This window comes from Coccidioides immitis (genome assembly GCF_000149335.2).
Source record: "Coccidioides immitis RS genomic scaffold supercont3.2, whole genome shotgun sequence".
Lineage (NCBI taxonomy): Eukaryota > Fungi > Ascomycota > Eurotiomycetes > Onygenales > Onygenaceae > Coccidioides > Coccidioides immitis.
The window spans coordinates 241,522-263,846 of record NW_004504309.1 but is presented as its reverse complement, the minus strand read 5'-3'; the positions used below and the strand labels follow the sequence as shown (position 1 = coordinate 263,846).

Sequence of the window (22,325 nt, the reverse complement as noted above, 5' to 3'; positions counted from 1 at the left end):
TTTCCTTTTCTATCCGTTTAACCAGTTTTGGCGTCGGTTTATGCCGCGACGATTGATCGCCCCGGATCTGCTGCGCGTTCGACAATCTCCGGTTCAGTTCGCATTATTAACTCGCCCAGGCCGGACGTTGCGAACGACTCTTGAAAATTCAGCCAGGGCCTTGTCCGTATTGACTCTCTCCTTCGACATAATTCCTCGAGAATCTGCCCGCGATTGCCCGCTGCGATGACGGATTCACTCGCCGACAAAGGCTTGAAGGCGGACCAAAAGGTTCAGCAGGGATATTCACCCCAAGATGCGGCGACCGCTGGAGATTCGGCGTTTCGTTTGGATCCCGAGAAGGAAAAGGCTTTGATTCGGAAAATTGATTTGCACATTGTGCCGTTTCTCGTCGTTTTATACCTGTTCAGCTTCTTAGATCGAGGTATGTTGAGCACTGGTGTGATAGTTTGAACATGACAACTAATGGCAGTTTTATTTTGCTCTGGCAGTGAACATCGGAAATGCGCGACTATATGGGTTGGAGGAGGACTTGGGCCTCCATGGAGATCAATTTCAGATTGCGGTGTCTATTCTGTTCGTGCCTTACTGTGTAAGTGTGCTAATGTGGACGGCGACCGGAAGAAACCCCGATCTAACTCCACTTCCCGTCTAGCTCCTCGAAGTCCCGTCAAATTTGGTCCTCAGGAAGCTTACAGCATCTCGATATATCGCGTTTATCACGGGGGCTTGGGGAATTATAGCCACGTTGACCGGCATCACGCAGAATTTTGCCGGCCTTATAGTATGCCGCATTTTCCTCGGAATTATCGAGGCAGGTCTATTTCCTGGCTTGGTCGCGTACATGACCTTATTCTACGGAAAACGGGAGATCGCGCTTAGAGTAGGGTATTTGTTTAGCGCTGCGGCGCTTGCTGGTGCATGCGGCGGATTACTGGCCTATGCTATTGGCCACATGGACGGAATTGCGGGCCAGAGAGGCTGGAGATGGATTATGATAATAGAAGGGCTACCATCCGTTCTGCTGGGTGTTTTAACCTGGTTTGGTCTAGCAGACGATCCGGATACGGCGTATTACCTCAACGACAAAGAGAAGGCTCTCATGAAGGCACGCCGGAGTCGTGAGATCGGACAAACCGACTCCGCACAGCAATTTCATATGAAGGACGCGAAAGAGGGCGCCAGAGATTGGACGGTTCTACTTTTTTGCTTGGGACAATTTGGTGTCGATGCTGTTTTATACGGATACAGCACATTCTTGCCCACTATCATTCGCGATATCAATGAATGGTCGGCGCCGCAAGTCCAGGCTCTAACTATTCCCTGCTATGCTGTTGGGGCCATCACTTACTTGGTTGTCGCCTGGTTCAGCGACAGAACACAAAAGCGCGGAATATTTACTGTAATTTTCTGCGGGGTCGCAATTGTTGGCTATGGTGTATTGATTTCAGATGCTAGCGCAGGAGTGCATTACTTTGGATGTTTCTTGGTGGCCGTAGGCCTCTACGTCTGTGTCGGCTTGCCACTTGCTTGGCTGCCGACAAATCTGCCGCGATTTGGTAAACGAGCATTCGCCAGCGGCCTTCAACTTACGCTTGGAAACGTTGCTGGAATCGTCACACCGTTCCTATATCCGACTCGCCACTCCCCAAGATATGTGATGGGACACGCAGTCACACTCTCCCTTACCGCGTTTTCTGCCTGCATATATGCTTTTATGTGGTATTGGTATAAGAGAGCCAATAAACTCAGAGAACAGGGCAAAGAGGATGGCAAGATCGAGGGGATGACCGAGGAGGAGATTCAGGAAATGGGAGATCGGAATCCTCGGTTCCGCTTCACGACTTAACAGTTGTCGTCGAGTTATCTTGCGATTCAGAGATTCTTTCTTCTCTTTTCAGCATGACCTTTTCCGAGGATATAGGATGAAATTAGATATTTCGAGGTATTTCTGTACGTACCTGTATGTAGTTCGCTGTGATATCGCCTCTAAGAAACCAATTTCATTCTGTCGGATGAAGCGTTGGACTTACCGATACCCCGACAACTAACAGCTTCATCGGCTATCCTGAATTCCGACATCCGTTTTTCCTGGGTAATGCTGAATCCTAATTCTGTGCCTTTCCAGCACGATGCCCTGATGGGAAACTCAAAAGTGCCACGCTTTAGCCGATGACATGACGTCAAAACGCATGTCAGTTGACTCTGGGTTGGAATATGTCTCCATTGTTTTTCGAAAAAGGCTGTTTCTTCATTCGTTATATCCGTATCTCCGGGGGGTTTGAAAGAACCTGCATATAGAAGCCAAAATGCTGAATTTCTTTGCCATTGCGGCGACTCTTTTGACAAAAGTCGGCGTGGGGTGAAATCTTGAGCTGTCTCTTTTCGACTGACCAACCGGTTCTTGGCGCAGGCATGGATGGCGCATCTGATAAGATTGGCCGCCCTGTGGGCTCGCCTGGGACGAACGCGCAGCCTGGGGAGCCAGCAGCACGCGTCGATACGCCGAGCAACACCGGTGAGAACGAACATGCACCGTCACTGCAAGATGAGAAGGGATTCCACCCGATCCGCTCCGAAAACCCTCGTGAACCTCAATCGTCAACGGGCTCGGGTCCAGAATCCTCTGAATCTGAAGCTGCACTATTGTATAGACGAGATACCCAGCATGCGAAGCGGGAAGAGGTCGATGATGGGGTCGAGACCGTCACTCCCAGTCGACAGCCATTGTATGAACAGACAAGCCGGAGCACTGCTCCATCATCTCGCGATGAAGAATGGGCCAATCTACAGCATATCCTGTCCAACATGTTTGGACGTGCGCGGCAGGAAGTCTCAGAGGAGGAGAAGAGCAGACACGTTGGATTGGTGTGGAAGAACTTGACCGTAAAAGGCGTGGGCTTAGGGGCTACTCTGCAACCAACAAATTCGGATATTCTTCTTGCGCTCCCAAGATTATTCGGGAGGTTGTTTACGGGGAAAATCCGCAACAGGAAACCAGTTAGGACGATATTGGATGACTTTACGGTGTGTTTTCCTTCGCTCGGGGTTCAATTCCTTCCTCTCCAATGGTGCGATAGCTAATTAAATCGGTAGGGATGTGTGAAGCCCGGAGAGATGCTTCTGGTCCTGGGTCAGCCAGGATCCGGCTGTTCCACATTTTTGAAGGTCTTGGGCAATCAGCGCGCAGGTTACGAGGCCGTTGACGGTGAGGTCACATATGGTGGAGCAGATGCAAAGACAATGGCTCAAAAGTATAGATCCGAGGGTGTGTATGCCTATTCCACCCCATTTCCATGTTATTTCTAACTGCTTGGGTCCCGCAGTCTTGTATAACCCCGAAGATGACCTGCATTATGCGACACTTACGGCCAAGCAAACGCTGAACTTTGCGATCAGAACTCGCACACCGGGAAAAGAGTCGCGAAAGCCTGGGGAATCCCGTCGTCAATATAGAGAGACATTCCTGACCAGCGTGGCAAAGTTATTTTGGATTGAACATTGTCTAGATACGAGGGTTGGAAACGCCTTGGTCCGTGGCGTCTCCGGAGGTGAGAAGAAGCGAGTATCAATAGCTGAGGCGCTCATCACGAAAGCTAGTACTCAATGCTGGGACAATTCAACTCGAGGACTAGATGCAAGTACTGCTTTGGAATATGTCCAATGTCTCAGGAGTCTCACAACAATGACCCATGTCTCGACGTCGGTGGCGATATATCAAGCTTCAGAATCGTTGTATAAGCTCTTTGATAAAGTAATCCTGCTTACTGAAGGAAAATGTGCCTATTTTGGACCGACGAGTGATGCGAAGGCATACTTTGAGAACCTAGGCTTTGAGTGTCCACCCAGATGGACAACTGCCGATTTTCTAACTTCAGTCACCGAACCACATGCTCGAAGAGTTAAAAGCGGCTGGGAAAATCGTATTCCACGGTCAGCTGAACAGTTTAAACGCGCGTATGATGAGAGTGCCGTACGGAAGGTTGCGATGGAATCGATCGCAGAGTTGGAGGATGAAATCGAGGCCAAAAAAGGCGAACTAGAAGATATCCGACGGAGAACGCCAAAGAAGAATTTTACCATTCCTTACTACCAACAGGTCATTGCGCTCAGCGGACGACAGTTCATGATAATGATTGGTGATAGAGAATCGCTGCTCGGCAAATGGTGCGTGATTCTGTTTCTTGCTTTAATAGTTGGCAGTCTATTCTATAACCTCCCCAAAAATAGGTAAGTCATTCTATTTTTACCCTTTTTAAGTCTTGATTTTGACACCCTATGACTAGTCAAGGGGTTTTCACCCGAGGAGGGGTTATGTTCTACATAATCCTATTCAATGCTTTGCTTTCTATGGCGGAATTGAGCTCGACATTCGAAAGTCGGCCAATATTGATGAAGCATAAGAGCTTGTATGTACGAGGTAGTTTTTCTATTCGAGGCCAACAACAGCTAATTCTTATCAGCTCATTCTACCGGCCCTCGGCTTACGCTCTCGCCCAAGTAGTTGTCGATGTTCCCCTGGTGTTCACTCAAGTTTTCATCTTCCTGATAATTGTGTACTTGTACGTTCTCTGACCCTTCCCCATACGAGCTTGGGCATGCACTAATTTTTTTATAGTATGGCAGACCTAGCTCGCACAGCATCTCAATTTTTCATCGCTTTGCTGTTTGTGTGGCTGGTCACCATGGTCATGTATTCTTTCTTCCGTGCAATTGGAGCCTTAGTCACGTCCCTTGATGCGGGTTAGTATGCCTTTCTGCTATTATAAACGGAACAAATATGCTGACATTATTTGCAGCTACACGCGTCACAGGAGTTGCAATACAAGCATTAGTTGTCTACACCGGTCAGTTTCACTAATGCTCCTGCTCCCTTTTCCAGAGCTGTTTCTTATTCATGGCGTTTAGGATATCTCATTCCTCCTGGAGAAATGAGACCCTGGTTGAAATGGCTAATTTGGATCAATCCTGTTCAGTACACTTTTGAATCATTAATGGCCAACGAATTCTATAATTTGAGAATCGAATGTGTTGGCCCTAATTTGGTTCCCCAAGGACCGAATGCGTCCCCCGAATTTCAAAGCTGTACTGTCCAAGGCAGCGAGCCTGGTCAAACATTCGTGGACGGTTCGGCCTACATATTTTCTAATTATGGCTACACTCGGGATCACCTATGGCGGAATTTCGGCATTATTATAGCTTTGCTTGTGCTTTTCATTGTCCTGACTATGGTTGGCACCGAAATCCAAGCTAGTTCACACAGTTCAGCTCATAGCACTGCTGCAGTCACCGTCTTCATGCGAGGACAGGTACCCCGATCTGTGAAACATGAAATGCAAAATTCGAAAAAGGGGCTGGACGAGGAAGAAGGAAAACAAAGTGTGCTATCTAATGGATCTGAATCTGACGCTATAGAAGACAAGGAGGTTCAAGCTATCTCAAGAAATGCCGCAACTCTTACATGGCAAGGCGTCAACTATACAATCCCCTACAAAAGGACTAGAAAAACGCTTTTGCAGGACGTCCAAGGCTATGTAAAACCTGGTCGTTTGACTGCTTTGATGGGGGCATCAGGAGCCGGGTATGTCAATTTCAAACGTACCTTTTAGCCGCTTAGACACACTGACAGCATTCGATCACAGAAAAACTACACTTCTCAATGTTCTGGCTCAGCGAGTCGATTTCGGCGTTGTGACTGGGACCTTTCTTATAGACGGAAAGTAAGTCGCCGATCTCCGCAGGTCCTTGCAAAAAGAAAACCCTTACTGATCATTGTGAAAAGGCCTCTTCCAAAGAGTTTTCAGCGTGCAACTGGCTTCGCAGAACAGGCAGATATCCATGAGCCGACAAGCACGGTCCGAGAGTCCCTGCAATTTTCGGCGCTCCTCCGTAGGCCGCCGGAAGTTTCAATTCAAGAGAAGTACGACTATTGTGAGCGGATTCTTGACCTGCTAGAACTGCAGCCTATTGCCGGTGCTACAATCGGCCATGTGGGTGCAGGTCTTAACCAGGAACAACGGAAGCGTGTGACTATCGCTGTGGAGTTGGCAAGCAAGCCAGATCTTCTCTTATTCCTGGATGAACCGACATCCGGCTTGGATTCCATTGCCGCTTTTAATATTGTTCGCTTCTTACGAAAGTTAGCAGACGTAGGCCAGGCTGTCCTATGTACCATCCACCAACCGTCCTCAGTCTTGTTTGAAGAATTCGATGACCTCTTGTTGCTTCAGTCAGGCGGGAGGGTGGTGTTTCATGGCGATTTGGGAGCAGATTCGAGAAAACTAATTGAATATTTTGAGCGCAACGGTGCCAGACCTTGCCCACCAGATGCAAACCCAGCAGAGGTAGGAGGCTGTATATCCCTAGAAATTTGGTCCGAAATTGCTAACTGGATACAGTATATGCTTGATGTTATCGGTGCTGGTAACCCCGATTATAAGGGTCCAGATTGGGCTGATATATGGGCAAGTTCTCCCGAGCATGAAACTGTGACAAATGAGATTAAACGTATTGTCCATTCTTCTGCTCAGGAGGGCAGCCCAGCCGGCACAGCTGGCCAAAGGGAATTTGCGATGCCAAAACGGACTCAGATCCTTGCAACTGCGAAGCGTTCGTTTATCGCATATTGGCGTACTCCCAACTATACAATTGTAATATTCTCCTTTCTATTTGGCTATGCTTGTCACGATTTGAACACTAACAAGCAGGAAATAGGGCAAATTCATGCTGCACATATGGACTGGTCTTTTCAACACGTTCACATTCTGGCATATCCGAGATTCGACCATTGATATGCAATCCCGACTTTTCTCAGTGTTCTTGTCCCTCGTCATCGCACCCCCTTTGATCCAACAACTCCAGCCACGTTATCTTCATTTTCGAGGTTTATATGAGTCTCGAGAGGAGAAGTCCAAAATATATACTTGGTTTGCACTGATCACCAGCATCATTTTACCGGAGCTTCCCTACTCAGTGGTGGCTGGGACATTGTTTTTCTGCTGCTGGTGAGTTGTCCCTTTTTGCATATTGCACCTGGTCATCGAGCCGACAGAAATTAATACAACCAAGGTATTTTGGAACATGGTTTCCTCGCAACTCCTTTGCAGTTGGCTTTACGTGGATGCTGCTCATGGTCTTCGAAGTGTTTTACGTTACTTTTGGGCAGATGATTGCGTCCATTTCGCCGAACGAATTATTCGCATCCCTCCTTGTTCCAGCTTTCTTCACATTCGTCGTCTCGTTCTGCGGGGTAGTTGTTCCGTTTCAAGGCATCCCTTATTTCTGGCGCTCGTGGATGTACTGGCTCACTCCTTTCCGCTACTTACTGGAAGGATATCTGGGTGTCGTCACCAATAAGATCCCAGTGCGATGCAGCGAAAACGAATTTGCACGGTTCAGGCCCCCACCAGGGTTAACATGCGAAGATTATGCGGGTCCTTTTGTTGAGCAACGGGGTGGATATGTGATTACAGATGGAAGCGGGATGTGCGCACTTTGTCAGTATGCGAATGGAAATGAGTTTGCAGCGAGTTTCAACGTGTTTTATAAGTACAAGTGGAGGGATTATGTGAGTGACTACCATTTTCTTTTTGAGGATATAGGTTTTAGGCTAATAGCAGGTCAACTTAGGCGATATTCTGGTCTTATGTTGTTTTCAACATTCTTGCCGTCTATATCCTCTCCTGGTTATATCTACATGGATTTCCAGCGCTGAGGAGGAAGTTGAATTCGCGAATGATGAGAGAGACAAGGTGAGCGAAGATGTATATAGGCCTGGTTGCGATTCACACAAGGCTGATCTACATGCTTTTATTTGGTATCGAGATATTTGATTATGGGCAAATATACCTTATCAGCGTTGGTGTATAGACTTCCTTTCAAATATGATGCGGTACTTCCTATATTGTAGCATTCCGCAGATGAAATATATGAAATATGTAAACATTAGTTATACATGGAGCCAATCTGTCACGGTGTGGACTGATACCTGTCCTTGAGAAAGGTCGAGATCAACGCCAATGTATCCACGATCTGATTAGCCACAGCAGCTCCATAGCTCGTTTGTGAAATCGCGTTGATTTCTAATCAATTGCTTCATAATGCCAGAATCCAGACTACTCCACCACCCACCCGCCTTTCATATCTCGTGTCCACGCAAGGCACACAAATAGCCCTCGTTCGCTTTGATTCTAGATGCATCAGTGGATAGCTTCGATAGCCTGGCCCTGCTACCTTGAAATCTCGCATACACTGTGAACTATTCGACTCGGGCGACGAACCTATTGAAAACGTCTATAATGGCAGCAAAAGCTATCGCTGTCATCGCTGGTGTGGGCCCGGGAACGGTAAGAGTCAAGTCTAAAGAGCCCTTGCGGCAAACCGCAGTCCCCTTTTCCATATTACATGTATAGCTACCAGTACTAACTTACGCTATTGATGCATAGGGCGCTTCTATTGCCCGTCGCTTCGCCAAGTCTTACGTGGTAGCCTTACTAGCCCGTAATCCGGACAATTATCAACCTGTTGTTCAGGAAATTTCTTCCAGTGGCGGACGCGCTGTTGGGATCAGCACCGATGTATCGGATGGAAACAGTGTTAAGAGTGCGTTTGCTGAAATAGCCAAGGCGTTTCCAAATATGCCGCTTGCCGCGGCGATCTATAACGTTGGCGGCGGACTGCCGAGAAAGCCCTTTTTAGAGCTTTCAGAAGACGAATTCAAGGCTGGATTTTCGAGCAATGGGTGAGGATAAATTACCTTTTGACAGTTGGATGGCTTTGGTATGAGGTAGTTTCGCGAGTCCGATGCTGACGTTCATCCGATATTCAGGCTAGGGGCATTTCACTTTTCCCAGGAGGCCATTCCGCTGCTTTTGAAGGCCTTCAATTTAGAGCATCCGCCTACACTAATATTTACAGGTATGGAATCAAATTGTGAGTTCAGTATGGTCTATAGCTGATGGCCTACCTTCCTAGGAGCGACCGCAAGCTTGAGAGGTTCTGCGGGAGTTGCACCATTTTCAACCGGAAAGTTTGCACTCCGTGCGCTATCTCAGTCCCTGGCTCGTGAATTTGGGCCTCAGGGAATACACGTTAGCCATGTTATTGTCGATGGAATTATCGATATCGAGCGTACAAAGCGCATCAAGCTCGATGCACCGGACGCGAAGCTTAGCCCAGATTCGGTAAGTGGCAAATCATCACACTGTGTGATTCGGCTGGGATGAATGGTTTATGCTAACTGTCTCTTTGTGAGATCGCGGGTACATATTGGTATCTACACACACAGTCCCGAACAGCATTCACGCAAGAGCTTGACCTACGCCCGTACGTTGAAAAGTGGTGAATGCAGGGAAATAATCTAGCAACAGGGAGTAACATGACAGTGATCAAGATGGAGAAAGAATAATGCTGTAACTTAACTTTGTAGCCTCCCTGCCTAATACCTTCTTCCACCACTGTTGGCTGTTTCAATGGAGCAGCTCGCACAACCAAGAGTGACGTCACTACGGAGCCCAACGCCCATAAGATAAGATAAGATAAGATAAGAGCCAAATGCCCCCCTAACTAAGGTTCCCGCTGGCTTATCCGGCCTTTGGAAAAATATTCAGCCGAGATCGAGTGCTTGAGGTCCAATTGTTGCGTTTCAATTTTTCTCCTCCAACCTTCTCGGCAACCACCGATATTCAAAACCTCATGAAGATTGGGATGCCTTCGAACGTCCATTCTAATAATTGCCTATACGGCGATATGTTCTAGACCTGGGACATCATATCCAAACATTTTGCATTGCTCTGTGGAAGGTGGTTGTATGATCATGAAAGCCCAAGATATGTGATATGCTCCCCGGAGCGCTCATTCTGATTTACATCAATTGAAAGGCTCTGCAGCGAATTCATTAATCCCAAGGGAGTATCGCCCTTGAACACATCGTCGCGGAAATTTGTCAAACTTCTGGAGTATAGCTTACTATGGCTAGGGGAAGTAAAAACGCTAAGTTATGCTCAGAGGGATGGTCTTATAAAGAAAATTTTGCGCATATGATGGATGTGGTTTGTCATGGTACAGCGCTATTGTGCTTTTATGAAACTTTAGCAACGAGGTTTACCCCGAAGTTGAAAGACCCTTCTTGTTCCCTTCTCAAGATCACGCTTTGCCAAAGCGCCATCTTTCAGCCCCTTCATGACATATGCCGAACATGGAGCGAGTTTGCACTTTACCTTTTTTATTCCAGCGCATATCCCGCATCTTTTCTGGCTTAGATCGCTACAAGGATAGGATGGGGTGATGGCGCAACTTTCCTGGATGGATTTTCGGGCCCACCAGGGATACGACGGACGACACCGCTTTCTCGGTCAGTCATCATAAGAAGAGAATTTCTGAGTGTTGTGGTCTCTGTCAATAGAAGCCCCAGCTGTCTCAACGGCATTCTCTATGTTGTTGTTGACATCTTGTCCGAAAAGAATGTAATAGTCCCGGCTTTTTCCTGCCTGCTAGGATCCAGAAAGTGAGCCAGGGGCGTGGCTCTCGGATAAAAAACGATCACATGTATACAGCTTGGGCATAAATGTTTCGATCGTTCCGGCAATTCGTGGCTGCCGGCGAGGTTACCCGCAAAGATGGTAATAATGCCAACTGAGACAAATTAATCAACTTCATTTCGCAGACGTCAATACGGTTGCAACTCTGCAAGAGGAAAAATAGAAGCTTTAATACAGGCATATCCATGCCAATTTATGCACATCGATCAATCTCTGCACGGCTAGGAACGATGGAGAGGAAATATAACTAGCCAATCGCTAAAACGTCTCCCGTGCCATTGAACCACAACGCAGCAAACCCATGTTCCCTACCCAAAGCTTGTCAGTTTTAGTCGTGCAACTGGTCCCACAAAGCTGGGAGCCTCCCCATTGTGGGGTTGGTTCCTTTTCAGCTCAAATACATTAGCATGTAACCTTTCCTGGCATACTTCCTCGCTAACCTCGCCTCCATTGGTCTGATGTCCGCTAGTCAGAAAATTAGCGGGGCATCCAGAACGGCCAGCCCGTTGCTCGCACATCCCCTGTCAGATGAGTTGCTTTCAACTCCCGTTTTCCTTGTGACAACCTGAGAGTCAGAATGCTGTTGTTGGCTTTCAATTGTGAGCTGCAAAAAAAAGCCTCGGCCAAGCAATTGCGGCACAAGGCTTGTTCCGACAGCGCCTAGCTTATGATTGGCTGGTTCTGGGTTTGCACCGCCACCCTTCGATTCGAGAGTAGTGGCTGTGCACACAAGTGGCGCTGGACGTTTATGTTAGGTAATCCAACTAGCACCTCGCTCACGTGACCCACATAGATTAGCCGAGATTCCCCTTTAGGTAGCTTAGTGAATGACAAGCATACAAGTCCTCCATCAGGTTATAGCTCTTTGTGCTGAAGAGCAAGTATATAAGGTTGATTTACAGCTCAATTGGATATTGAAGCTTATGATTAATACCCTGAACAGTTATTCTTGTGGATAATGAGGTTTTACAAGCACTAAAGAGGGCATATGTTGAAGTGGACACCTTCTATACATGCAAACCCCTGTAGCTTTCTGGCACCAAGCTGGAGAGCAAGTTAAACCCTGTAGCTTTCTGGCACTCAATCAGAGAGTGAGTGAAACACCTGCTAAACACACCTAGCAAGCAAATCAAGCACCTGGCAACACCAAAGCCATGATGAATCATACAGACAAACCAGAGCACCAAACCCCCAACCAGAAGGCTCCAATGAACCTTTCTACACCCCAAACCAAGCTTAGATGATCAAGTAGGCTCAGAGGTGACCAGCCAAATAACAAGCAGGAGTCTAGAGAGGAGAGTGAACTTCAAATATTATGCAGAATGATGCTGTAATAACAGAAGACAGTATAACAGCTGGCACAGCAAATAAGCCTCTTGTCAGGCCAAGGAAGCACTGCAAATATGCCTGCAACAGTGCAGGAGAACCTGAAGCAAGAAGCTCAACAAGAAGAGAACTGAGAGGTAGACTCTGAGAACAAACTAGAAGAATATGTTAGCAACCTTATAAACACAAATATGTGGACTGGCAGAGCAATCACCCAATTCATGAAGATCTCAAAAACAGTAAAGAAGCCTATGATCCTGGCTGGGGCCAGCAACTATCTAGCATGGAGCAAAGCCATTCTAAAGGTAGCTTGTCAAGTGGATACTGAGAAGATTATTCTGGAAAGACAAGAGATCTCACTATGGCCAGAGAACTTGAAGATTTCACAATACTGGAATGTTCAGAATAAATGGCTACATGGTTTAATCAACAGTATAATATCTGCACAAGCCAGAGAATACTTCAAGAAATTGGATAGTCTTAGTGCTTACAAACTCTGGGAAGCTGTAAGAACAGTCTTTCAAGAGAGATCTGAGATACAGCAGGAAAGCCTATTGACAGAGTTAGTGAGAATAACACTACAGTCTGCTGGCTCAGAAAGAAATTATATAGAGAGATTTCTAGCAACCTGTGGAGAATTTGAGAGATTAGGGTTCAAACAACTGGACCACACTCTACATGATATTTTGAAGATGAACATTATGTCTTGATGGAGAGAGTTCATACAGAACTGATTTGATATGGCATGCCAGAGTAGAACAAATCTACCAGAGAAGAATTTGAAAGACTTATTGAAGGATATTCTTCACTAAATTCTCAAGAAAGGCCAGAAGAAAGATGGTGGATCTACAAGGCCAAATACAAATGTAACAACAAGCTCAGATTCTCAAAGATCTTATAAGAATGCAAACTCTGAATCCAATCCAGAGAAGAGCTCACTGCAAAACTGGAACTGCTATATCTGTGGCAAACCTGGCCACTTAGCTAAATTCTGCAGATCTAACAAGAATATGAAGCCTAATAAGTCTAAGAAAGACTCTAAAGACAAAAGTAAGAAAGTAACAACAGTTACAACAGACAAGATCCATTTGGTTCATGAAGCAGTCTTTTCTACAGAAGAAGCCTGTAAATCTACAAACAGATGAATTCTTGACTCTGAAGCTGGATCCCATGTGATCTCATATACAGATCTAGTTCAAATAGACTCAAAGAGCCATGCAACACAACTGCTTATGGCAAATGGTTTGAAATCAGTTACCAGAGGATTTGGCATGGCCAGTATTCAAACTGACAATGGTGAATTGAGTATTGGGGGGGTTAGAATTGTACCTGACCTCCAGATTAACCTCATAAGCTTTGGAAAGCTTATATGAGATGGCTTTACAGTGGAACAGCTCTATATTGATAAAGAACATGTCTTTCTACTAGAATTGGCAGATAAAATGCAGAGCTTTGAAGCTGTGCTTAATGAGGATAACATTCTAGTCCTATGAATATCTAGAATATGCAACTTACTGGCATACATGTTTCCAGTACCTATGAAACTTCTAGAGCCCTGCTATGTAACAGCAACTCTAGAGAATAAAGATGATGTACTTTTGGCACTGAATCATCTGGCAAAGACACCAGAAATCAAGAAGAATATGATGGCCAATTGGCACAAATGCTGGGGGCATCTCAATGCCCACAATATAGCTATTTTAGCTAGAGATCCAAGAATGGCAATGTGAATAAAGGGAGTAAAGAAGCTAGAGTTCTGTGAAACCTGTTCTAAAGCTAAGCAAGCTTGCAATTCATTTGAATCTAGAACATGCTCTACAAAGTCTGGAGCTAAAATTTTTATTGATATTGCAGGTGGTGGCTGTACTCTATCTACAGACTCTGATTCTTCAAGCTATAATAAAGTGAAGTATTTCCTACTTATAATGGATGATGCCACATAATACAGGTAGATCTACCTTCTGAAGAAGTGGGTAGTGAAGTGGGGTACAATGGGATGCCTTGTCAAAGTAGGCGAGTTGGTTGAGATGGTGAGAGCACAAGAAGGATGAAAAATCACAACATAGTAAGAATGGTAATGGCCAAGTAGTAAGAACAGAGAAGCATGCCTTAATGGACACCTAAGCTCATAAGGAATAATAGTACTAAAGAGCTTGTACTAATACAGGCAGCTCTAATGAGGAACAGTGACAAGCTTCATGAACAAGAGATCTTCATATTCTCTAACTAATAACCAAACTAGCAATAAAGAATGAGTGTGTGGAAAAGTACAAAGATGTGTGAAGGTATTGAGCAAGATGCAGGGGCTATAGGTGGTTTATATAGCTCAGAAATAGTAGCTGGAGGGGTTTTGTGCCTCAGACCAGAACAATCTTTGTCCTAATATGATACTGGAATCCCCACTACATTTCCTCCTGGCTTTCATTGTTGGTGTCCCCTGACAACAGGCAACATATGAAACAAAACAAAGACAATTTAGTAAAGAAAATAAAAGGCTAAGAATTAGTAACAATCTGGTAAGAAAAGAGATAGGAAATAAGAATAAAGAGAGTGACAGCAGCAATCTCTAATAATGATCACCATGATTCTCTTCTTCCATCAAGTTCTTGAGAGGAGGGGAAGGCTGAACTGATGCTGAATCAATGTTGTTGTGCATGCAATGCCAATAGGATTTGTTACCAAAAGCTTTCTTTTCAATTTGATATGTCTTGACAATGGCATCCAAAGCAATTCATGTGGCCTTTAGATGCCAGTTATTAATGAAGTCCTGAGCCTTCTTCTCTTCTGGTCCAAAGAGGGTATCAAGCTTCTCAATCACCATAGGGTTGTCCCACCTAATTTGATCTACCAAGGCATCCAATATAGCTTCTAAGCCTTGCAATTGAATAGCAGTAGGGAATTGATATGGAACTGATGTGTAATGGTTTGAATGGCTGGAAGGTGATGATGACCCTGGAACTAGATTTCTATATGCAGCAGAGAGCTGTGACCAGATACCAGCTTTATTGACTTTAAGATGTTCATGGTTCTTCTGGATTGCCACATACCAGGGTAGCATAGTATGCTGGATCTTTTTGCATGGACTGTGAGCTCCATGGAGCAGCAGAGGGCTTGTAATTTGGACATTGCCAGGTTTGCAAATGATGTTGGTCCATCTAATACCAAATTTTCTTTTGTTGTCTTTGGTATACATTGTATTCTTAATGTGGTGAACATAGCCATTGGTGGATAAGCCTTGTTCTTTGACTAGTCCCCACCAATTCTCTAGATGGTTATGCATTTCTGGCAAGATTTCTGTGCAGTTGCTGGGCTCTTCTGCTGTTAAGGTCAAGGATTCTTGTATCATGTTAATGCCTCTTCCAGTAGTAATAGCATCTGGAATGTTGACATCAATATGGCAAAATCCAGTTTTATCCCCTGGCTTAGCATACTTGGTGTAATATGGATAGGAGATTAATTTCCAAGTGTGGTTGGGTCTTGTCAGCACATACTATAGGTAGTATGCAGGGTCCTGGCGCATGAGTTGTTGGCTGATACTGTGGTACATTGTTCTCAACCATCTGTAATTGTTGTGACCTCCCATCATTCACTGATGATGGTAGTACATATTGTATTCACCATTGACCTGAGTGAGTACTGTGGTGGTGGCGCCTTGTAATTCAGGTTGACTCCACTGTCTCTGGTAACGACCAGGCCTTGGTTTTCGGGTGCAGGAGCTAGAGGAGGCAAGTTGCTTCGTCCAGCCATTTTGAAGGATATCAGTGATCCAAAAAGAATTGCAAATGTCAGAATAACAAAATAGAAGGCAAGAAGAAGTGTTGAAAATGTTGAATCTGTGAAAAGAATCAAGCTTGAATGTAAAAGACAGTAGAAGCTTCAGAAAAGAAAAATCAGTCTTTAAATATCTTCTGAAAAATTCAGAAAAAGTGAAGGCTTCTGCAAATAACAAAGAAAGAGAAACTTCCCAAATAAGCAAGCAAAAACTTCACTTTTGCAAACAAAACACAACAAATTAAACATCTTGTGGAGGTATAACAACAGCAAAGCTCCAGTCATCTGGTATAACAGTTGGTAATCATATTTGCTCCATTTCTTCTTGGTCATTTTCATTTTTGCTCTCACTCTGATCTTGGTCATCCCCCCTATTCAAGAAGCTAACATCTGAGGAACTGCTAGAGAGAATATTAGGCTGGCTTCTTGTGGCATATTTTTGAGGAACATTCTCCATCTCTTCATCTGAATCTGCTGGGCTATCACTGAGCTGCTCCATTCCAGATCTTATAAGATACTTCTTTAATCTGCTTTCTGCAATAGATTCTTTGATTTCAGTACTGTCTAACTCTTCAAGGTGATAGGAACCTAGTTCTTGATTGGTGGACTTAACTCTATAGAGTTCTAGCCATTGAAAGTGCAGGGTGTTGTTTCTAGACATATTCTGTTCTCCTTTGGTATTGTGAAGCAAGACAAGGTCTCTGGATTGAAGAGGGTTGATCTGAATATTATGGGTATCATTAAAGTATTCCTTATTCTTAGTGTGCATTCAGAGCTGATGATGTGCTGCTTCCAGGACATTCTCATCTTGTTGTTTGATTTGACATGCATGCATCAGAAGAAGATCTTCAGTTGTTTGGACATTTCATCATAAAATTGTTTGCCAAATGGAAATCTTGAGTTCAACTGGAAGAACTGCCTCCTGGCCCATTAGCAATCTATAAGGGGAGATACCAGTACTAGCCTTAGTTGTCATTTAATCTGCCATCAGAATTGCAGGAAGATGTTTAATCCAATCTCTTCCAGTACCATTGGTGGCTTTAGCTAATCCATCAGCCAAAGACTTATGACCAACTTCCACTATACCATTTGCAGGAGGATTATAGGGTGAAATAACAATGTGTTTGATGTTGAATTTCTTCAGTAAGGTCTCCAGAACATTCTTATTCTCTGGTCCTCCATTCATAACAAATTTGGCAGGCAGGCCCCATCAACAGATGATATTCTCATAAAGAAATTTGGCCACAGCTTCAGCTGTTGCCTTCTTCAATGCTCTAGCTTCCATTCATCCAGTGAAGTCACATCTTGCAACAATCAAATAATTTCATTCTTGACAGAAAGACATGTGTTTGATATCCACCCCAACTTTCTCCCAACAGGTAGGAGCTCAGGTAGAATGAAGCTCTTCACTTAATCTTTGTGAATCTTTTTGTTGACATTGAGAACAGTGCTTCACATAAGCAGACACATCTTTATACATCCCTGACCACCAGTATTGAGCTTGTAAGATAGAGTATGTTCCCTCTTGCTCTTTATGGCCAAATTTGTCATGCATCATGTGTAAAATTTGTTTGTGTTGTTCTTTGTTGTCCACAACATGTCTTAGAGACACACCAGATCCTGCTTGTCTAAATAGTTGATTGGCCTCCATCACATATTTAATTGCTTTCTTTTGGAATCTTGTGTACTCTTTTCCTTCCATGCCCAATGGTTTTGATAGGGTGGTTAGGTATTGTGCAATTTTCTCTGATTCTTCTGAATATGTGGAGTCCAGTATCCTAAGGTCTTCACTATTGAGAGCTTGGCCAGCTAAAACTCTTATAGAATCCATAAAGGCAAACAGATCTTTGTCTTCTTCAGATTCAGGTTGTTTTCCAGTATCTAGTTCTTGGTGAGACAGTCTGTCAGCAGCTGTGTGTTTTGTCCCAGGAACATGTTTAACAGTAAAGTTAAAGAGGTGTATTCAAGCTATCTAATTAGTAACCAAAGCTTCTGGAACATCTGTAGCAGTCCTATTAAGTTGAGTGACAAGAGTTTTTGCATTGATTTCCAAGGTAAAGGGTACTTTATAGATATGGTGTTGGAATTTCTTAAAGGCTTTCAAAACAGCTCTGCATTCTTGTTTACCAGCATCATATGTTTTCTCTGAATCATTCCATACTCTGGATTTGTATTGTGCAGGATGTCAAGCCCCTTGTTGCTCCTGAATAATGCATCCTCCCCATTCTAATCTACTGGCATCAACAGCCACAGTAATAAGCAAAGAATCTTGTCCATAATTGATTGGAAGAATGATAGGGAATGAACATAACTTTTCCTTCAAAAGCATAAAGATGTTATTTTGCTCTTCAGTCCATGACCATATAACATTTCATCAAAGCAGATAATGTAAAGGTTTGGTTATCCAACTGTAATGCTCTATGAGTATTCAGAAATATCCAGCAAGCCCTAGAAATTCTTGTAATTCTGTAATGCTTGTAGAAGTAGGCCAATTTGCAATTTTAGCCACCTTAGTTTTCTCAGGTTATTGTCTGTTATAGTTGCAGATCCATCCAATGATGTTGACTCCAGACATGCAGAATTGAGATTTGGTGCTGGAGATTCTAGCTCCAGAGATTTTGACAAGCCATAGAACATAGTTCAGATTCTGCAGATGGTCATAAATAAATCTTCTTATTTCTGGGAGGACTTCAGTTTCATCTTTAATATGTGATCCCTTTACCTCAAGATCATCCATAAAGACTTGAGCAATCTCTGGAAAAACTTCTTGTATAATCTTCATTATCCTGCATTGGGCTTGAGCTGGCAAATTTGTTGCCTCTTGGACTAAAGTTGTATGGTGAAAGAGCCCAATAGAGGTTGCAATGACTGTCATATTCCTGCTCTCTTCAGCTAATGGAAAATTATTGTATCCAGAGAACAAGTCACATAGACTAGTCATAACAAGTCCACTGAAGTCTTCAGTGTATTTGTCAACATTAGAAGAAATAAAAGCATCTTGAATAGTAACTTTGTTGTACATATGTGCTGTATTGACTAAATGATATTCACCTTTCTATTTCTTTGCAACCAGAAAATAGGGGTTGGTATATGAATCATGGCAAGGCTTCAATATTTTAGCTTCTAACCTGTCCTGAATGATTTTAATTAGCTTATCATGTAGAGCACAAGGAATTCAGTAAGTCTTAGTCTGCCAAGCTTCATGAGGCTCTGTCTTAATAATCTGCAGAGGCAAGCATTCAGAATGAATGCCACATAGATCTTTGAATGACCACACCAATGCCCCTTCATGTTTATAAAGGACTGATATGAAAAATTTCTTCTTCTGACTTGTTAGTTCAAATCCAATTTTGAGCTTCTCAATTCTCTCATTTGTTAGCCATTCTCCAACAGGAAAAGGTGTAATTCTAGACCTAATGTGGTCATCAAATTTACAATTAAACATGATGTGTTTCTTCTCAGAGTAATACTTATCTAAACAAACATCCACCCAATTATCTAGGCCTTCTGGTTTGCTTCCATCAGATTTTCCAGGTGCTAATGACCTTATCTTATCAGCTTTCTGCTTATAAGCAGTGCACACTCTCCAGACTTCTGAAGAAGACAGCCTGATGTCCCAGCCACTATTGAAAATGTCAACTTGATGTGATTTCTTTGTGACAAAATTATGATTTTTGTTCAGAGATGTGTAAATTGATCAAGCACTTTGTGGAATAGGTTTTTGAATTAAGCTGGAATTAATATTGTGTGTGTAATGTTTGCAGTGAGCTGTAATGCTGTCCAGATTGGGAAGTGGAGGATGGAAAATCTGAACTCCTGATGCAAAATTATCCTTGTCCTCTGATTGATTCATTTGATTCATCAGCACACTGGTCAATCCAATTAGACTTAGTGTGCTTTTGGATTCACCATTGCTGGAACTATGTTTCTCCTTATTACTGTAGCCATCAACACCAGTACTGCTGCCAATGCTCCTGACTTCTCTATTCTTTTCAATCTCCTGACCTTCAACCTTCTCACCATTAATTCTTATCCCCATCATCTTCATTGCATTTTCTTTATTCTCATCAGGCCTTGTATTCATGAGCATCTGTCTGATTAGATACCTGTTGAATCATTTAAATGATCACTGTTTGATTTATCAGTTGCATATCTCATGTTGCTCAAGCTTGGCTTAAAGCCTTCAAAAACTAGGTGACATGTTTGTTTCTTGTTATAAATTTCACAGTTCACTCCTCTGTCATCTGAGGTGTTGCATCCCCAACAGGCAGCAAATTGTCAAGGTCTTCCAAGAATAAGTTGCTGATCCCCTCCCTCAAATATAAGGAAGGGGGTATAGGTAATAATATCTCCAATCTGAACAGGCACTTTGTCACAAAATGTGTAAAAAGGAGCAACTTCTCCTGTTTGAACAACCATGGTCACTTGTGGCTTATTTTCCATCAGCAGATTCAACATTTCAGTGTACTTCTGAGACAATAAATTGATTTCTGAACCAGTATTGATCAATGCCATTAATTCTTGTTGATTTATAGTGACTGGCACATATAATGAATGCATTCCATATGCTGTTTTGAATTTTGGTACCATGGGCTTTGATGTAAGTTGACTGGAATTGATCTTTAGCTCAGGCTGAACTGGTTTAGAGACTCCAACCTTTGCATGGCTTTTGCTAGTACTGTTATTCCAACCTGATCTGAAGAACACTTGATGAAGCTTTGGTGATACACCTATAAGCTTCTTGACTGACACTTTGACCTTCCCATTGAGAATTCAACCCATTAATTCATTGGCATCTGTTGAATTGTGGATCTGAGAGAATAAACAATCTGTTGCAGAATATCTTGATCTTTATTTCTCTACAGTCTTGTTCTGAATTTCAGGCTTCTTCTGATTGATCAGTTCAACATCTTCCATGATATTATTATTGACACTAGCTTGATTATCCTGGTAGGTAATAAATTGTCCAGTACACTGAGTATGGGGTGTTGCAATCTTAGCTTTTTGACTATTCTTAGCTTCTCCAACAGTTCCAACATTGACTGATGTTCTTTCTTCCAGTGGTTCATATTTCTTATCTGAATCAGATTCTCCATCAGACATTAGGTATGCAAGTTGTCCTGCTTGAACCTTTACACTGGTTGAATTTGCTGGAGATGTCTCTTCTTGCTGATTGGTCTTCTTTTTAGAGCTTGTCAACTCTGGAATTGCTCATTCATTCTCTCCCATAGACTGTACAATATACATGTTCAGTATTCCAGATTTAGGAGTGACAACTTGATAGTTTTGACCAGAAGAACCCATGCGCAAGTTCCCTTCATTATTAATATGACAGAACCTGTTATTTGCATCAGATTGGTATTCATAACACTGAGATTGATGGTGTCCAGGTTTTCCACAGTAAAAGCATGAGAAACATGTTGAAATTTCTCCAGTTCAAGCTCCTCCTCAGCCACTAGAATGATAGCTTGTCATCAGTGAACTATTTCAAGCCACATAAGAATTAACTAATTGCAGTTGGGTGTTCTCTTGTACTGTTGCAGAATTAGTAGTCACATTTGTTGTATAATTTGATATAGGTTTTGGAGGCCCTTCTCTCTGCAGCATATAGTACTGATCAGAATTCTCTTGTATCTGATTTGACTGTACTCTCATGGCCAATGCCAAATTTGTAAACTTGTTGGTCATCTTTTCAATTGCAGCTTCAATATTAGTGCTCTCAGAGCTCTTGACTTTGGATTTTGATTCAGATTCTTCAGTCTTTACAGAACTAGCTGTTTTCTTTGAAGCCTCAACTATAGGGGATTTGTTAGCTAATTAATATTGCTCACCAAGCTTCTCCATTTCCTTCTGCTTCATTTCATCTTCTTCAAAGATCTTCTTATTCCCTTCATACTGGTTGATCAAATCCATGGTCACTCAAACAACCTTCCTAAAATCAATAGATGACATATTGTCTGAAAGATTGAGCTTTGCCTTGTCAATAATCTTATTCCAGAGCTTCTTGGGCAGCCCCTGAAGGAACCAAGACACCTTAGTGAATTCATTAAGTCTTCCATTGGCTTGTACTGTACTGGTGATAGTAGTGTATTCTTGAACATAGGCACAAATATTGCTATCCCAAGCACGCAGTTTCTTTGTAATTGCTTGAAGATAATCCTGACAGTGAATCTTGTAAGTAATGTCCTGATCATGAAATTCATGAATAATCTCTTTAGAGAATACTTCCCAATTATCTTTCTTGTAGTCTTCTAAGGTCTTCATCCATTCTCCAATCCATGTAACACAGTACCTAGCCAACTGTTTGATAATGTTCTTAGGGTCAATTACCCCATGATTCTTGCACATTTGATAAAATCTTTCAATAAACAAGGTAGCATCTCTGCCATCAAACCAAGGTGCATTTGCCATGCCAGGAGAAGGCATAGGAATGTGGGAGTGAACCACAATTCTTCTGTTCTCACCTTGTGACATAGTTGTGTATGATCCTGTAGTACCTTCAACCATAGTTGATTCTGATCCTGATTTCTTGATTTCTTGATCTTTGGTCATGTCACACAGTATGTTCTGTTGTTTCTCAATGATTCAATATCTTTCTAAAAAAAACCTATTTATCAGGCAAGCTTTAGATAAGAGCCATTCAAATCTAAGCTCCCTAATCTTGTTCCTAAACAAAAACCTGATTAGTAC

The 22,325-nt window shown here is 43.1% G+C and overlaps 3 protein-coding genes across 3 annotated transcripts; all 3 read left to right on the top strand.

The window, feature by feature from the left end:
* Nucleotides 1-225: 225 nt before the first annotated feature.
* On the top strand, nucleotides 226-1,849 carry CIMG_09763 (MFS transporter; the record flags this gene model as incomplete). Its single annotated transcript, XM_001240141.1, has 3 exons — nucleotides 226-424; nucleotides 492-592; nucleotides 656-1,849. 3 exons carry the CDS (start codon nucleotides 226-228, stop codon nucleotides 1,847-1,849), a joined length of 1,494 nt encoding a protein of 497 aa, XP_001240142.1.
* Nucleotides 1,850-2,415: 566 nt separating this feature from the next.
* On the top strand, nucleotides 2,416-7,755 carry CIMG_09764 (ABC transporter; the record flags this gene model as incomplete). Its single annotated transcript, XM_001240142.1, has 14 exons — nucleotides 2,416-3,027; nucleotides 3,097-3,268; nucleotides 3,327-4,230; nucleotides 4,287-4,409; nucleotides 4,464-4,562; nucleotides 4,619-4,743; nucleotides 4,800-4,847; nucleotides 4,909-5,581; nucleotides 5,643-5,720; nucleotides 5,783-6,344; nucleotides 6,399-6,650; nucleotides 6,715-7,004; nucleotides 7,069-7,567; nucleotides 7,630-7,755. 14 exons carry the CDS (start codon nucleotides 2,416-2,418, stop codon nucleotides 7,753-7,755), a joined length of 4,563 nt encoding a protein of 1,520 aa, XP_001240143.1.
* Nucleotides 7,756-8,143: 388 nt separating this feature from the next.
* Nucleotides 8,144-9,436, top strand: CIMG_09765 (oxidoreductase). The gene is made up of 5 exons (XM_001240143.2): nucleotides 8,144-8,345; nucleotides 8,445-8,740; nucleotides 8,828-8,916; nucleotides 8,974-9,182; nucleotides 9,254-9,436. The coding sequence occupies exons 1-5, from the start codon at nucleotides 8,298-8,300 to the stop codon at nucleotides 9,341-9,343; spliced, it is 732 nt and encodes a 243-aa protein (XP_001240144.2). The 5' UTR covers nucleotides 8,144-8,297; the 3' UTR covers nucleotides 9,344-9,436.
* Nucleotides 9,437-22,325: the final 12,889 nt, after the last annotated feature.

Bases quoted from the DNA above. Each gene is read 5' to 3' on its own strand.
- CIMG_09765 (XM_001240143.2), top strand. From the start codon at position 8,298: ATGGCAGCAAAAGCTATCGCTGTCATCGCTGGTGTGGGCCCGGGAACG. The intron at 8,346-8,444 runs GTAAGAGTCAAG...ATTGATGCATAG, and splicing joins CTGGTGTGGGCCCGGGAACG to GGCGCTTCTATTGCCCGTCG. The intron at 8,917-8,973 runs GTATGGAATCAA...CTACCTTCCTAG, and splicing joins GCCTACACTAATATTTACAG to GAGCGACCGCAAGCTTGAGA.